This window comes from Poromitra crassiceps, assembly GCF_964638095.1.
Source record: "Poromitra crassiceps genome assembly, chromosome: 3".
Lineage (NCBI taxonomy): Eukaryota > Metazoa > Chordata > Actinopteri > Beryciformes > Melamphaidae > Poromitra > Poromitra crassiceps.
The window spans coordinates 86,793,070-86,807,472 of NC_139625.1; the positions used below are offsets into that span (position 1 = coordinate 86,793,070).

General features: G+C 44.6%; 1 protein-coding gene across 1 annotated transcript in view; it reads right to left on the reverse strand.

The window, feature by feature from the left end:
- setd3 (SET domain containing 3, actin histidine methyltransferase) overlaps positions 1–14,403 on the reverse strand; it is a 74,638-nt gene that overhangs the window by 59,259 nt on the left and 976 nt on the right. The window contains exons 2-4 of the mRNA XM_083633547.1: positions 6,971–7,089; positions 5,136–5,228; positions 4,234–4,382 (exon numbers count right to left, since the gene is read on the reverse strand). Coding sequence (XP_083489673.1) covers positions 4,234–4,382; positions 5,136–5,228; positions 6,971–7,073 — 345 coding nt within the window. The 5' untranslated portion in view covers positions 7,074–7,089. The remainder of the gene's footprint in view (positions 1–4,233; positions 4,383–5,135; positions 5,229–6,970; positions 7,090–14,403) is intronic.

A 14,403-nucleotide genomic window follows, 5' to 3' on the forward strand; every position in this document is an offset into this window, starting at 1 on the left:
CCTTAGAAAAAGTCCAGGACTAATGACCCCTCAAGGTCCCCACACCTTCTTCAACATCAAATTCAAGGACTTTTCAAGGACCTTCCAGGCGGCAATTCGAGGACCCAAAACTAGTAACTAACTACCTAAGGGGCCCTTTACACGAGGACAGTTTCTGGAAGAAACGACACAATAGCGTTTCCTTCACACCTTTTCCTTCACACCTTCTCCCTCACACCTTCTCCCTGTTTACATGAGCGCTGTTGAATTTTTAAAACGCCGTAATGTACATGCCAGGTCGCTAGGTGGCAGTGTGATCACCTTATTCTTTGCCCATACAAGGACGCTTCTGCATGACATAATTTCGTAATCGTCTTTCCGGTTTTTAAACACGGAAGTAGAGTCCGCCTTCCGCAGTCATTTAGACTTCCCAAAAAGCTTTTTTCAAGCAAAAAAAAAAAAAAAAAAAAATGTTTTAACCCATTGATACCTGCGCGCGTTCTCTAGAGTGGCACTCTAAACCTACTGCACGTTTGTAAACACCCCCTGTAAACCTGACGTTTTGGGAGAAGTTGCCAGAGCGGTCGGCGTTCACTAAAACCTTTATATCTCAGGCTCTGTAGCACATAGAAACATAAAATAAAAAGCATTTGATTGCTTAACCCTTTGGCTTTTCGTATTATATTTGCCCTAATGTTATTCTTTTATTTTTTTATCTTTAACCCCAAAAAATAAAAATAAAAAGATTCTAACGCATTTTAAGAAATGTTAATGAAGATTACGGCAAATGTAACCCTTCCAAATAAAAAGCCACGGGTTTAAGCTCACAAATGCTTTTTATTTGATGTTGATAGATACTATAGAAGCTGAAGAAATAGGTTTTGTTGAACCCTTGACAATAGACAACTTGCACAACTCCACTACTTCCTGAAATGAGTAGGGCATCTTGGTTTCCTGTCCTACACTATTGGATGAACTGATTAATGTCAGGTGTGCCTGATCACTGTGGTTGTGACTGCAGCAGTCAGTCACACCTGACATTAATCAGTTCATCCAATAGTGTAGGACAGGAAACCAGTATGCCCTACTCATTTCAGGAAGTAGTGGAGTTGTGCAAGTAGTCTATTACTGCAGCAAAAGTAACGTTAGCGACCTCCGTTTTGCAGTCGTCTTGAAATACGGCAAATTCGCCAAAAGTCACTCACCCAATGAGCCTTGGCTAGCGTGTCAACAGTCACATCATAATCTGGGTGTGGAATCTTCTTATTCATTGATGTCTTCGTCCTCAAAGTAAGTCATACTCCGTTCAGTTCATCACTTAGCGTTAGCATTCACTTAGCTTACTGTCTGAAACGCGGCCATGCAGAATTGCCACCGTGCAGCAGAAGAACGTGCAGTAAAACCTTGAGGCTATTGCAGATTGGAACATGAGATAAATAAATCTGAAATTAGGTCAGCAGCATTAATTTCATCCTCTAATACAACTAAAGTTGTATTGGGAAGTCTTGCTGGACCGGCGCTTCCTTGATTTGCTGTGTAGTTCGAGCTTTGGAAAACTGTCCACACGGTCGAGGCAAAAAAAAAAAAAAAAAACTACAAAACCCACAATGCATTTCACCTCCGCCACGTCTATTTCAGCAAATCATGATGCATTTCATCGGTCACATGTCTTGAAACAACGATATACACGTACTACGCGTCTGTGTTGCAGCCGGGATGAAAGGTAAAAGGACACGCCCGTTGCCGTCGGTGTTAAAGGGATATACACGCAAATGCTGCATCCGGTATCAATGGATTAAAGTTTTAATATTTGTCGGGTGAGAATGTAAGATTCAAAAAACACAGGATAATAAGATGTAAATATCCCTTGTGCAAGCACTTACTAGAGAGTCTTTTGATGGTATCTGCAACACTGAAGTGGCTAATGATGGAATTTGACACAGAGGGGCGAGGGTTAAAAGAGTCATTGGAGTCATCAGGTGGTAACCCCCCTTCACCGGCGTTTCGACGACAAAACCACTACACCTCTAGAGGGCTCGTCGGCAACACCTGGCGTCCCAGGTGTGCCCTCCTCTGCTTTCAACCCTCCCCTCTGTGTCGTCTCCCACAGTTTATCAGCAGCACCGGGCAACAGCTTCCGTGCCAACTCCAACTCCTCCATGACAGTGGTATTGATGCACTGCAAACTTTGGATTACATCCCGTTGCTGTGCTTCACTCGACTGATTTGACCTTGCCTTCGCAGATGTATGACAGTCAGAAGGGTGTAGTCAACGCGAGGCCTCTGTCCCTCCTCCCTCCAACACGGAAGCCTGTGGGCAACAGCCTCCGTGCCCGAGTCAGACTCCTCCATGACACCATTCTCCCTCAAACACCGAAGCTTGTGGCCCGCCGCTGCGATTCCTGTGGTGCTCTCTTGCACTGTGCTCGTGTTGCTCATAGTCGTTTCCGGTCCAAAGTCTATTACCGCGATATCAGCCGATGAGTCCTCTTCCGCCCCCACTCTCGCAGACTCCGGGGGTATTCTCTTATATTTACTTTTCGTAGCTAAAGCGGGTGTTTCCAACGTGCTGAAAAGCCTGGGAAACTACAGCCATGGGAAGCTAACCCATGCCTGTCCCGGTGGGGTCTGTTCCCTCCTGTCAGCTGTCTCTCCATGCATATATATATATATAACATATATGTGACCAGTTTATCAGAATAACGCCTATTGGAAATCTTTAACGAGCAGCGAGGACCGGGAGCGCTGAGTGTGCTATGTGTCAAACCCTACTGTAGGCTACTGGCAGTGAGAAAACACTGTCGACGTGCTTTTGTAACTAACGTTAAATGCAAACCGGGTACAGCCATCGGCTCCTTGCAGCAGTAACGTTATGAACATGTAACTGAAGTTGGCCGCAGTGTAGCTTAATTCTGAATGTTGCCAAACTTCATTCATACTGACGTTTTATTTTGAAAATGGTTGCCAACTCGCACACGGCTATGGCATAATCGCGTGTGTCGCGTGTGCAGCCACGTCAGAGTTTCTGAAATGTGCCATCTTCAAGCGATTACATGGAACGATCAGCGGGAAGCGTCTCAAACAATTTCACTCTGGAGGGTGGTTCCAAAATGTGTTGTTTCCTAAGCGCGAATTCGCCGTCGCCGTCTAAAAGGGAGGCACTAACGATCAAATTTATATTTATATCTATTTATACTTTTTATCATTATTATTATCTCCAGTATAGACAACACACTATACAGTAAGTACGTAAGCAACTCAATATGCCACTACCTTAGCCATTGAGCGACAAGTACACATGGTATATGCAGGAATCCTGAAGTAAAATTAAATTTTCTAGATATTTTTTTAAGACCTCAACGCAAGTTTCATCATGACATGATATTATATAGATTCTTTGAACGATACAATATTTGCCAATATCACAAAGTCTTCCACGATATGATTTTGATTCAATTCAGGGGTCTGCGATCGATATGAGACGATATGGCCATTTAACACAATCAGCTACAAAATGTAACACGTCCTCATCAAATGGTGATTAAGACTAGGGATGGGCATCAATAATTGAAAATCGATAATTGATCGTCAAGGAATCATTTCGTGATCATGTGGAATTTTGATTGATCCTATTAGTCTCTAGTTTTCTGGCTGTCCTTCGTGCCAAACAACAGTTTTTAACATGGGGAATTCACACCGACATGCGCCAGGGACACAAACAAACACACCCAGTCTGCGGACCTGTTTGAGGCCGCGTATGAACATAAAACTTGGTACACTTCTTTCCTAATTTTCAACACAGTGTGAGTAACGTTACACGTGTTCCAAGTGAATTCAAGTCGTTTCATTTGTTACGCTCTTGCTCGCTTCTTGTGGACCCGGAGGGAGGGGCTTAGGCTATGAACGGACGACATCTCATGCTTCACACGGACACACCCGAGGGAACAGTTTGGAACCTAGCTTACAGTATGTCCGGTCAGTTACTGTACTAGCAAACACTGCAACAGGAAGTAAGCTGGGGGAAATTTAGATTGTTTATACTGCCTATAGAAGTGGTTGCACCACTTAACATTTTTCAAAAGTATTTCAATTTCTATTCTTGCACAAAATATATTATAAATTCAAGCTCTTTCAATGACCGATTTCTATTCATGTCAACTTCCAAAAACGTTCAAGGCCTTGATCCCGCCACCGCCCCTCAAATTCACAAACTTTACGATTATTTCAAGGACTGGTCGTGGAAACCCTGCTCACCTTGATGTCCTTGGTGGCCCGCAGGCCGTAGCCTTCGTTGCCAAAGTCGGCCACTGTGAAGCCATCGCAGGAAGCCCCGCTGTCCCGAGCCCAGGACATCAGGTCTGTGAAGTAGTCCTCCCTGCCCCCATCAAACACTACTGACATACCTGAGCACGCACGCACACACACAAACACACACACACAAGATATTCAGGTTTTACTTTGACACTGCACCTTCTTAATTCACCATTAAACCAATCCAATGATCCCATATGATATTATGATATATTAGTGAACCACAATGTGTGTGTGTGTGTGTGTGTGTGTGTGTGTGTGTGTGTGTGTGTGTGTGTGTGTGTGTGTGTGTGTGTTTCGGTCAAAATTGGGGACCAGGTGATTGGGGACAGTGGGTGCAATAGGGGACCAAAGCCATGTCCCCAGTTGGTAAAAAGCTGATTTGAAGGTCAGTGGTTAAGGTTGGGTCGGGTTAATGTTAATGTTAGTGGGGAAATGCTCGGGGGATGGGAGGCTGCTGGGTGTCCGGTGGGAGAGAGATGTGTGATGTGTGTTCCCCGTTTCTCCACCGGTGTCGCGCAGGCTTTCACATCGGTCCGAGCACTAGTACCCACGTAGTGTTTTTGTGTATCTTGAGATGCCATATGAGATGGGCCACAAAGTGACATGACACGAAAATAAAATATGAATTCCTTCATGCATTCATTAAGGTTAGGTTTAGGCAAGTAGTGCTTATGGTTAGGGTTAGCGTAAGTCTCCAGGGAATGCATAGCCCAAAAGTGACCTCTCTGTGTGTGTGTGTGTGTGTGTGTGTGTGTGTGTGTGTGTGTGTGTGTGTGTGTGTGTGTGTGTGTGTGTGTGTGTGTGTGTGTGTGTGTGTGTGTGTGTGCGCGCGTGCGCATTACCCTTCTGTTTCTTGCGGATCTTCTCGACCAAGCCTCGGATCTGGACGTACTCCTCCCACTCCTTCCCAGCAGAAGGCGCTGCACTGCTGCATTCTACCGAAACACAGCTTAACTTCAACAAATAACCATAACTTCACCACAACCCCTTTACTTAACCATACAGCAAGCCCTCCTTAACTTGACAATGACACCTTAACTTAAGAGTAATTTAACACCAAACCCAAATCTGTGTAAAGTCTGATCATTAAATAGGTAAAAGGCATGCTACTCTGGACATACTGTGCAGCAGTTCAGAGTGTATAAGGTTAGTGTACTGGTGGGGCTGGTGGAGGAGGACCTACTGTGCAGCAGTTCAGAGTGTATAAGGTTAGTGTACTGGTGGGGCTGGTGGAGGAGGACCTACTCTGCAGCAGTTCAGAGTGTGTAAGGTTAGTGTACTGGTGGGGCTGGTGGAGGAGGACCTACTCTGCAGCAGTTCAGAGTGTGTAAGGTTAGTGTACTGGTGGGGCTGGTGGAGGAGGACCTACTCTGCAGCAGTTCAGACTCAGAGTGTGTAAGGTTAGTGTACTGGTGGGGCTGGTGGAGGAGGACCTACTCTGCAGCAGTTCAGAGTGTGTAAGGTTAGTGTATTGGTGGGGCTGGTGGAGGAGGACCTACTCTGCAGCAGTTCAGAGTGTGTAAGGTTAGTGTACTGGTGGGGCTGGTGGAGGAGGACCTACTCTGCAGCAGTTCAGAGTGTGTAAGGTTAGTGTACTGGTGGGGCTGGTGGAGGAGGACCTACTCTGCAGCAGTTCAGAGTGTGTAAGGTTAGTGTACTGGTGGGGCTGGTGGAGGAGGACCTACTCTGCAGCAGTTCAGAGTGTGTAAGGTTAGTGTACTGGTGGGGCTGGTGGAGGAGGACCTACTCTGCAGCAGTTCAGAGTATGTAAGGTTAGTGTACTGGTGGGGCTGGTGGAGGAGGACCTACTCTGCAGCAGTTCAGAGTGTGTAAGGTTAGTGTACTGGTGGGGCTGGTGGAGGAGGACCTACTCTGCAGCAGTTCAGAGTGTGTAAGGTTAGTGTACTGGTGGGGCTGGTGGAGGAGGACCTACTCTGCAGCAGTTCAGAGTGTGTAAGGTTAGTGTACTGGTGGGGCTGGTGGAGGAGGACCTACTCTGCAGCAGTTCAGAGTGTGTAAGGTTAGTGTACTGGTGGGGCTGGTGGAGGAGGACCTACTCTGCAGCAGTTCAGAGTGTGTAAGGTTAGTGTACTGGTGGGGCTGGTGGAGGAGGACCTACTCTGCAGCAGTTCAGAGTGTGTAAGGTTATTGTACTGGTGGGGCTGGTGGAGGAGGACCTACTCTGCAGCAGTTCAGAGTGTGTAAGGTTAGTGTACTGGTGGGGCTGGTGGAGGAGGACCTACTCTGCAGCAGTTCAGAGTGTGTAAGGTTAGTGTACTGGTGGGGCTGGTGGAGGAGGACCTACTCTGCAGCAGTTCAGAGTGTGTAAGGTTAGTGTACTGGTGGGGCTGGTGGAGGAGGACCTACTCTGCAGCAGTTCAGAGTGTGTAAGGTTAGTGTACTGGTGGGGCTGGTGGAGGAGGACCTACTCTGCAGCAGTTCAGAGTGTGTAAGGTTAGTGTACTGGTGGGGCTGGTGGAGGAGGACCTACTCTGCAGCAGTTCAGAGTGTGTAAGGTTAGTGTACTGGTGGGGCTGGTGGAGGAGGACCTACTCTGCAGCAGTTCAGAGTGTGTAAGGTTAGTGTACTGGTGGGGCTGGTGGAGGAGGACCTACTCTGCAGCAGTTCAGAGTGTGTAAGGTTAGTGTACTGGTGGGGCTGGTGGAGGAGGACCTACTCTGCAGCAGTTCAGAGATGAGGTTCATCATCTCCTTGGGGGAAACCACAGCGCTGGCTCCGAAGCCCGACTTCTGAGTCTTCACTCGACTCTTCTTTCCCATGGTGGTGGATGGAGAGCTGGGCAGAGAGGAGACAGGGTAGTGTTTAGGGATGCACCATATGGATTTTTAGAGCCGATACGATTACCGATAAATATATTCTTATAATAAAAATAGATTTTCTTTTTTTTACCTGTATTTTATGCACACCTGGGGTTAAAAAAGCGTTAGGGTAGATGGATGTAGTGAGCATAGCTCTGACCTAACCAAATCTAACTGACATCACTGTGAACGCAAAACAAAGAAAACTTCTGATATAATATGATTTAGTTTTAATAAAGTGTGTCACTCAATTATAGTCAATACAAAAATAAAGGCTTTTATAGAACGGAAAGCCAAGCTGCTTAGTCTGCAGATAAAACACAATGACAAAAGGCATAATAATTTAGACTCTTATTGTCATGTTACTGATCTGTTCAAATTTTGCATTGGTTCCAGTTCTCAGTGAATTGTTGCCTGGGCCCAATGAATGGGGCAGGCACTATAAACCATCTGTGTCGTTTCACTTTTGACTGAAAAATGCTGCCACCAGATTAAAGAAAAGACACTGTGATGTTGAATGACTGATGCTTTTTATGTAGCCTAATGTGCGCGACTGCGCCTTTGTTTTCATTATTGGCCCTGTTAGATGGCTCTGTCCAGCAGCTAACGCTAACTAGCGCGGTTAGCTTAACGTTAGCGAGTGTTTTTTTTGGAGTTAAATACACAATCCCTGGATGTTTCATTTCGGGTAAAGGGGTTTCCATTAGTTTCTATAAGTTTACGCCAGCTCTGTGTATGAAGTGCTTTTGCGGGGCTGTTTTTTCACAAGCCACAGACTGTAAATGTCACAAGCAGTTTGTCTGCAAAGTGGACGAGCCTGCAGGGTAGGCCGCGCTACGAGCTAATGCTAACAAAACTCGCAAACAAAAACAACAAACATATTTGCTGCATCATCGCCAGCTTTGGTTTAACGTAATGCCAGCTTAGAGGTTTCCTCTCCTCTCGGAACCTGTGTGGGACATGGATTGCAAATTACAGTAGCTTTCTGATCATTCTGAAACTGAAAAACAGCAACACACTACACACTGGCAGCAGCCATGTTTGCGTCGCAGCTGTGGGACAACGGATGGAAATTAGCCTTGTGCTAAATCCGGCAATTTTTACACTTTTACTATGTTCCAGGTTTTATTATCTGTTCTGTGGTTTCTGTGTTCATTAATTTTGCACTGTCCCATCCAAATAAACGAATAAAATAAAATAAAAATAAGTGATGTTACGAATGTGCGACAACAAAAGCTCCGCTTCCGAGGCAAAAAATAAAGCGTGATTATTATCGGCTGATAATTTATCGGAAAAAGGCCATTATCGGAATAATAAATAACGCAAAATGGCCATATCGGCCGATAATTTATCGGTCCGATAATTATCGTGCATCCCTAGTAGTGTTTGCCTTTAATACTATAGTACTTCTAGGTTTTTGACATCAACATTGAACTGGATGGGTAAAGTTGGTATTACTCTCCAAGCAAAAAAATAAAAAATAAAATACAAGTCTATTCCTTGTGCAATAAAGTACATTTTTTGTGATTAATATTTGTTCTTTTTTATTTAAAACAAAAAGAGCACAAGACACAGCAACAAACAGAAAAATACACACCACAATATCAACAACAACAGCAACAAAAACAATGAAAAGGCAGCATGCTGGTAGAAACTACAGTCATAATGAAACATACATTCCCATTCAAACAGTAATGGCAGACTTGAAAGGGGCCAGGGGGTGGGAGGGTGGGGGGCAGGGCCAGGGGGTGGGGGGCAGGGCCAGGGGGTGGGGGGCGGGGGCAGGGGGTGGGAGGGTAGGGGGCGGGGCCAGGAGGGTGGGGGTTTAGGCTCTCAAGCAAATCACGACCCACATGTGCTTGACACAACACTTGACGTCAAAGGGTCGTGTCAAGCACATCCGGGTGACTTGCAGGGTCGACTACTATGTAGCGTTGGCCGTTATGTAGCTTAGCATGGTAAGGAGAATATAGACGATTCATTTTCATTCCATGGCCACCCATATGAAAGAACGTCATATGGATTACAAGCAGCAGCGGGGGATATGGTGGGAGCTGTCATCTACCAATGTGACGTACAGCAAACAGAGTAGGTGGCCAGCAGCAATAGATCGCACATTTTCTCGTTGTCTCTATGATATAATAAGCATATGAGCCGCTGCGTGTCAGAAAATAAGCTATTTACAGGACATAAATACAAGCATTTCACATGCCCCGTTTTCAGGTCGCAGTTCAAAACAAATGATCATTTCAGCAAATATCAAACCGAACTTGGCAGGGTGACTTAAAAATCATATTTAAAGCTGGAAATAAGGTTGTAAATCCAGGTTGTAAAAAAACAGAATTCTGCTTTAACATGGCAATATACATTATATTACAGGTGTAATATACAGGTGTAATCATAGAGACATTGAATTAAAGACGTAGCTAAAAGCCTCATGGTCTTCTTGTCCAGGATTTTTTTTTGGATATTCTTGACAAATACTTTGTCCTTGAGTGGATTCCATATGACAGAGAGAGGGCTATAGCCTCACTCAACATACACTTTAAGTGACATATAGTGTCACTTCCTACTGGTCTTAGCTGGACTAATGTGGATCCCTCTTCCCTCTACTACCCCCCCCCCCCCCCCGCGCGGCCATTTTTGGTAGTTTGTGTGTGTGGGGGGGTGTGTCTTATTCTGTCCAACAGAAAGGCTTGTCCCTCTCACTCTCCCTACAACCACCACACACACACACACACACACACACACACACACACACACACACACACACACACACACACACACACACACACACACACACACACACACACACACACACACACACACACACACACACACACACACACGACAGCTGCTCAGTGACACTCCATAGCAGTTGTCACTCTAGTCCAAAGCCCAAACAGAACAGAGTTTCAGGCTGGCATCTGCATTCATTTCTTGGGTCTTGTGCACAATGGCAGTAAAAAAAAAAAAAAAAAAAAAGAGTAAAATCCAGCCCACCAGGGAGGGAGTGTGTGTGTGACAGTACTTTTCCCAGCTGCCCAATAGGACCCTGATTGGGTAACATGTCGCTACAAATAACTTTGATCTAAGCCTTATCCTATAGAATATGACACAGTGTGAAAACTATTCCAAACTGTGCTCTAGCTTACTTGGCTATGATGAACACACACCTCACATCTACAGTGCATTGTAGGGGTGCATTTCCACTGACTACGCAGTGATGGCAAATTCATGGCAGACAGTGAACTTTCAGCAATGTGGAAATCAATGGTAACACACTGTTGAACTTGTGGTTTTGTACACAGTCTCTGGCTCAAACATTTCAGACTCTGCCTTTCAAAGCAGCTCAATATGTCCAAGGCTTCTGTGTTGAAATGCTTTTGCTGAAAACTCAATAACAGAGAGCCAAATAACTACTTCCTGCTTCAGCACATGCACCAGCGTCGAAAACAATATGAGTGGTGGTGAACGGCGAAAGATATCCACATTGAATTGTGCCATGAAGTACACGTGATTTTTCCTCCATTTAAAAGATCACTTTACATGTCGTCGCAGTATGTCATAAAACTGAAACGCAGCGTTTAGTTTTGCATGAAATCGCTCAATCAACTACCGGTACAAAAGCCAGATTGCCAACATTTCCTCTCACTTAACTCATTGAGTGCCAGCCACTTTTGGAGAACGGACGCTCCCAGTGCCAGAGTTTCAGAGCGTTTTCAGTGATTTCTCGAGGCCCACAGAATATTGTGTGATATTACTATGTAAACACCGAACACGCCCAAAGAACGATGAGACTCTCTTCTATCATCAGCAAAAAGAAGTTTATTGATATCATTTTCCGTTCTTTAGTTGAGATAGCTGAGATAATTAGCCTTTTGTGAAATGAAGCATTTCAAGCACATGACTGACTCTGAAGCTAATATTTTCTGATGTAGTGACACCCCAAAAATAATTTCCTTCAATAAAACAGTGAAAACAAAGGAATTTTGTTTGTCAAAATAATATTTTTTAGCTGCAACCAGCAGCGCTGGCCCCTGCGTGCGCAGACCCTACACTTTCTTGCTGGTCTTGATTTACTGCTGGTGGGCATCAGATATTCTAGCTTGCCAATCTGTCCATCGAGCCTGCTGTCTGGGTCTGTCTGGGTCGGTGTTGCATGCTGCCCTGCGTGCCCCACCCCCCACCAACTGCAAACCCCTCCTCCGTGGGTGTGTCTCTGGTGGCTCTCTGCTGCCTTTGCTCTGCACTGAAAAGTGCGCTACATCCAGCTTTTTTACAGCGTTCCGTGTGTATTTGTCACCCGCTCCCATCGCTTCCAGTTGAGAATAATAACAACTCCACAACTAATCATGCGGATGGGCTATCGCAGCGGACACGGAGGGGCTCAATTGTGGCAGCAGATTGGCTGCTGCAGGCACAGCTAACGTTATGCTTCATGCATATCGATGCATACCGATGCGATTTCCGTTTCCCCATGACTTCTTCTGTTTTTTCCTCGACTTTCTCTAATCTGGAGAGCACTGTCGTCACCTAATGGGCCCGTAAAATAGCTTTTACACATTCAACATCCACCATACTTTCACAGGAGATGGATCAGGCTTTGATCCACGTCCCACCGTCAAAAAACGCAATTGACGACAATCGTCGTCATTGGCACTCTACGTTAGTATTTGAATTGACGACGATTGTCGTCATTGGCACTCAATGAGTTAATCATCCGGAATATTTGCCTGCACAGGTGTTAAAGTGGGATTTGGGGGGGGGGGTACGGTGGTGCAGTAGTAAGCGCTGTCGCCTCACAGCTCGAAGGTCCTGGGTTCGATTCCCACCTGGGATGCTGTGAACGCTGAAGGAGTGCGTGCCCGTCCGCATGTCCTCGAGTGCCCACTGCCCGGGTGGGGTCGTCAAAAGGGCCTTTCTGTGTGGAGTTTACATGTTCTCCCCGTGCCTCCCGGGGGTTTCCTTCATAATAATAATAATAATAAGCTTTATTTGTATAGAACCTTTCATACATGAAATGCAGCTCAAAGTGCTGGACATGCAAGAAAAAGACATTTAAAACATTCATATAGGAACCCCTTCACCAAAACATGCAATATCCTGGTTGCTAATGTGGTTCCTCCTCTGGTCGTTAAGGGCGCCTGTTCGGAGAGAGGCGAACTGGTTGGAATAGCGTGATCCTCCCACGTGCTATGTCCTACCGGTGAAGCTTCCCCTGTCAGGTGAAAAGAAGCGGCTGGCTAACTGCCCATGTCTCGGAGGAAGCATGGAGCCAGTTTCGGCTCTCCCCAGATCGGCAGAGGGTGGAGTAGCAACCAGGATAAATAAATTAAATAAGCACTAAAAGGGGGATAAAAATGGGATAAAAAATCAGGGGGAAAATATATATTTAAAAAAAAAAGGGATTTGGCTTGGATTTTGAAAAGAAAATGCGTTCGTATTTCACTTCCTACCACTCTCCAAACAATGCACTGCAATTTTCTTTGCTTTTAGCTACCGTTTGAATTGAAATTAGCCTGACAGTTTGAAAGCTTGCATGCTGCAGTTGTTGTATTTGTTTATGTAGGCTTGTTTGAGCTTAAAACAGTGCACATTTGCTTACAATATTTAAAATGCATTTATCATTTGTGTAGCATTTACTATTGATTTATGTTGATTTATGCACCGATTTGGAAAGCGGCCACTAGGTGACAGTATTGCTCAAGTTAACGTCAGAATGCCTACTATTTCAGTAGAAAAATGCTTGTACCAGCGAAGAAGAAAACAGAGGACCGCAATGGAAATAAGCTGTCAGCTTTATTGCGTTTTTATCCTTTTGATAATGGTGGCCTGTGTATGTATATATGTATATTGTATATACTGTGTATTCATTATCAATAAAGAACTCAATCAATCAAAAAAAAAACAAGACAACACACTGAACTTCAGTATAGACCAAATCTGCGGGGATGTTTACATTTACTTCCGGGTAGTCGGGTACCCCTGGGTCCACACATTATAATGGCGGTGGACGGCACAAACTGACGTGTTGAAGACAAAAACAGACAAAGAAGACAAAAATGGTTCGTCCGTGTTGTGTTGTGTTGTTGTTTAATATCATTCATAACAACACTTTCACTAACGTTAGTGGAGACCAGACTAGCTAATTTACCTGTTGGACCAGACCAGAGTAGACTTGAAGCTAAATTAAATTAACGTGGCGTCGGTAGCTCTGTCTGTAACGTTAACAAGTCTGCAAAAAAACAGCGAGTTTGACAGACAAACAAACGTTATTAGCTAGCTAACACTACATAAAACAAACACAGAAGAAAGGCTAGATACGTCGGACAAGCATGTTTACAAACCGTTTAACCATTTAAATTGAAAGTAGTCGGCCGAAAACAACGAGAGGGTTTGACAGCATTTATATGACAACACGCACATTTAAACCTGCCGCCTTCCCCAAGTGGTACCCGGAAGTAAATTTGTTTACATGGTGACGTCACGGTGATTTGGTCTATAGTTTCCCTTCATTGATTTTGTAGTAGAAGTTGTAGTTATACTGGTGCATCACCCAAATCATATTAGTAATGTTGCTGTTACAATGCGTTAGCTCAAATGCTAACCGTTTCATGTATGTGGATGCAGTATGCTAACGCCATTAGTGCCAAGTTACAGGGTGCATACTAAAATAAAAACACTGATTTGGGTGCTCTAACCTAGTTTGTTATTAGTGTATCATTCATGCTTTCTAGTCAAGTATGGTCCATTCGGTAGTTTGTATTCGTCCAAAAAGGTCTGCCAATTTATTTATTTATTTTTTCTCCTGCCACCTGCAGTACCTCCATGACCCACCGTTTGTGAATCACTGGCCTACACAATACGAGGGATCAGCCGAGCAGCATTTTGGTAAACAACAATGCATTTTTGGGTGGCAGTGACGTCACGCTGATTCGTCCTATACATAGCACATCGCCTGCATGAGTTATTTAATAGATTGTATAGCTTATTTTTATTTTACCATGCAACAACATTGATTTGGGCTGTTTTGGGGTTTCATCTGATTTTAGTAACCTTGGCTTTCATTCAGTGTAAGCAGCATTATTGTCAAATTTGAATGCTCAATCTAGTTTTGAAGCTCATAGGTAGCCTGACAAGCATGCTTACTTTTGTTATAGTTTGAGTCCTTCCGTTTTTCCTTAGATCGTCCTAGAGCTGCCTCACCTTTAACGTAATCAGCCGACATCACGACACATTTACAAAAAAAATGTCTCTCGCCGTTCACCACCATTCATATTTTTTCATA